Genomic DNA, 2,134 nt, shown 5'->3' with positions numbered 1-2,134 from the left:
TGCAGAGATTCTTCAGTATATGCAAATCACTCAATGTGATACAGTATATTAAAAATCTGAAGAATAAAAACCATATGATCATCTCATTAGAAGCATAGAAAGCTTTTGGCAAAATTCAATACTCATTTATGATAAAAACAAAGAATGATAAAAGTCTGCATAACATATAAAAGTATATTCTGATTATGAACATTCATTCTAAGTTTAGAATCCACATGACACAGTCCTGCATTTCTTAGAGACTTATAAATATTCTCAGTGAAGGACATATCTAAAATTGCATTTGAATGACATAAGATTTATATATCTATGGCATAATTTCTTTACATTTTGGGTTATACTTTTTCTTAAAGGGGAAGGGAAAGTCTCATACTGGTTATTTCTAAAATAAAGTAGGTTGTATTTAACTGAGATCATGGATGTATTACCTCTAATGATCTTATTCCCTTTCACTTTTCAGTGAAATTTTATACAGTAAGAGTGAATAGACAGAGGTGAATAATACAGAAACCAATGAAGAAAGTTCAAAGAAGATAGAATTTGTCACACTTAGAAATACTGCTGAAAGACTTGCAGTGTATAATCATAGAAATGAATTACTTGAATTCCAAAATATGGACAGAGTGCTTCATGCCCATTTACTTATTTCCTTTGTTTCCAGCCCTATTTTCATTGTCCGAAGATGTCCAAACTACACAGAACTGGAAACCTAACAAGAGTCTCAGAATTCTTCCTCCTGGGCCTCTCAGATGATCCAGAACTGCAGCCTGTGCTCTTTAGCCTGTTCCTGTTCATGTACCTGCTCACTGTGTTGGGGAACCTGCTCATCATCTTGGCTGTCACCACTGACCCCCACCTCCACACCCCCATGTACTTCTTCCTCTGCAACCTGTCCTTGACTGACATCGGTTTCATCTCCACCACTGTCCCCAAGATGATTGGGGACATCCAAACTCACAGCAGAGTCATCTCCTATGGCAGCTGCCTGACACAGATGTCTATTTTTATCCTTTTTGGAATAATGGAGGCTATGCTTCTGACTGTGATGGCCTATGACAGGTTTGTGGCCATCTGTCACCCACTGCACTACCAGGTCATCATGAACCCACATCTCTGCTGCATCTTCATTTTGGTGTCTTTTTTTGTTAGCCTTTTGGACTCCCAGGTGCACAATTTGATTGTGTTACAATTTACCTGCTTCAAGGATGTGGAAATTTCTAATTTCTTCTGTGACCCTTCTCTGCTCCTCAAACTTGCTTGTTCTGAAACTTTCACCAATAACATAGTCATGTACTTTGTTGGTGCCATCTTTGGTTTTCTCCCTTTGTCAGGGATCTTTTTCTCTTACTATAAAATTATTTCCTCTATTCTCAGAGGCCCCTCATCAGGTGGGAAGTATAAAGCCTTCTCTACCTGTGGCTCTCACCTGTCAGTTGTTTGCTTATCTTATGGAACATGCCTTGGTGTGTACCTGAGTTCAACTGTCTCACAATCTCCCACGAATGATGCAGTGGCCTCAGTGATGTACACTGTGGTTGTGCCCATGCTGAACCCCTTCATCTACAGTCTGAGGAACAGAGAAATTAAAAGGGCCATGTGGAGTGTCCTTAGCAAAACAGTCTCATCTTAGTACCTGTGACACCCAGCTGGAGTGTAGGTTGGAAAATGCAGCAAAACTAAACATCTAAACCTGAATTTTCACCTCTTGCTTCACATTGTTTTTGCAACTTTAATGCTCTTCACACCTCCCCTTGCCTTAAAGCTGAATATTTCTTCTTTGGTATTTCTTTAATGGGACTAGGCAATAGTTCAAGGATACTTTGTTCATCTTAATCATTGCATGAGTAAACCTTGCCATGTAAGTGGGGATATTATAGCTTATCATTGATAACCCAAGGATCCTTGAAGATGAACAACTCCTTTTTATATATTTAAAATGTAAATCTTTTTCACAACTATTGTGTATTTTTAGGTTTGTGGACCAGTATTTTCTTAACTCCCATCCATTATAATTCTTCATTTTTAATTATATAGGACTTTAAGCATTCTAGGAGTAAACAGATAATGTATGCACATGATAAGAAAGCAGTAAATGAAGATTTCCTTCTTTTCATTTACGCTGAGGTGGATACAT

The 2,134-nt window shown here is 37.9% G+C and overlaps 1 protein-coding gene across 1 annotated transcript; it reads left to right on the top strand.

Moving 5' to 3' along the window:
• Positions 1–682: 682 nt before the first annotated feature.
• On the top strand, positions 683–1,630 carry LOC130836996 (putative gustatory receptor clone PTE01). Its single transcript, XM_057709730.1, has one exon. It carries the CDS (start codon positions 683–685, stop codon positions 1,628–1,630), a length of 948 nt encoding a protein of 315 aa, XP_057565713.1.
• The last annotated feature ends 504 nt before the right edge of the window (positions 1,631–2,134 follow it).

Source organism: Hippopotamus amphibius, chromosome 15, assembly GCF_030028045.1.
Source record: "Hippopotamus amphibius kiboko isolate mHipAmp2 chromosome 15, mHipAmp2.hap2, whole genome shotgun sequence".
NCBI classification, from domain to species: domain Eukaryota; kingdom Metazoa; phylum Chordata; class Mammalia; order Artiodactyla; family Hippopotamidae; genus Hippopotamus; species Hippopotamus amphibius.
This window is presented reverse-complemented; position numbering and strand designations above follow the sequence as displayed.

Excerpts from the sequence above, each read along its gene's own strand:
- LOC130836996 (XM_057709730.1), top strand. The coding sequence starts at position 683 with ATGTCCAAACTACACAGAACTGGAAACCTAACAAGAGTCTCAGAATTC.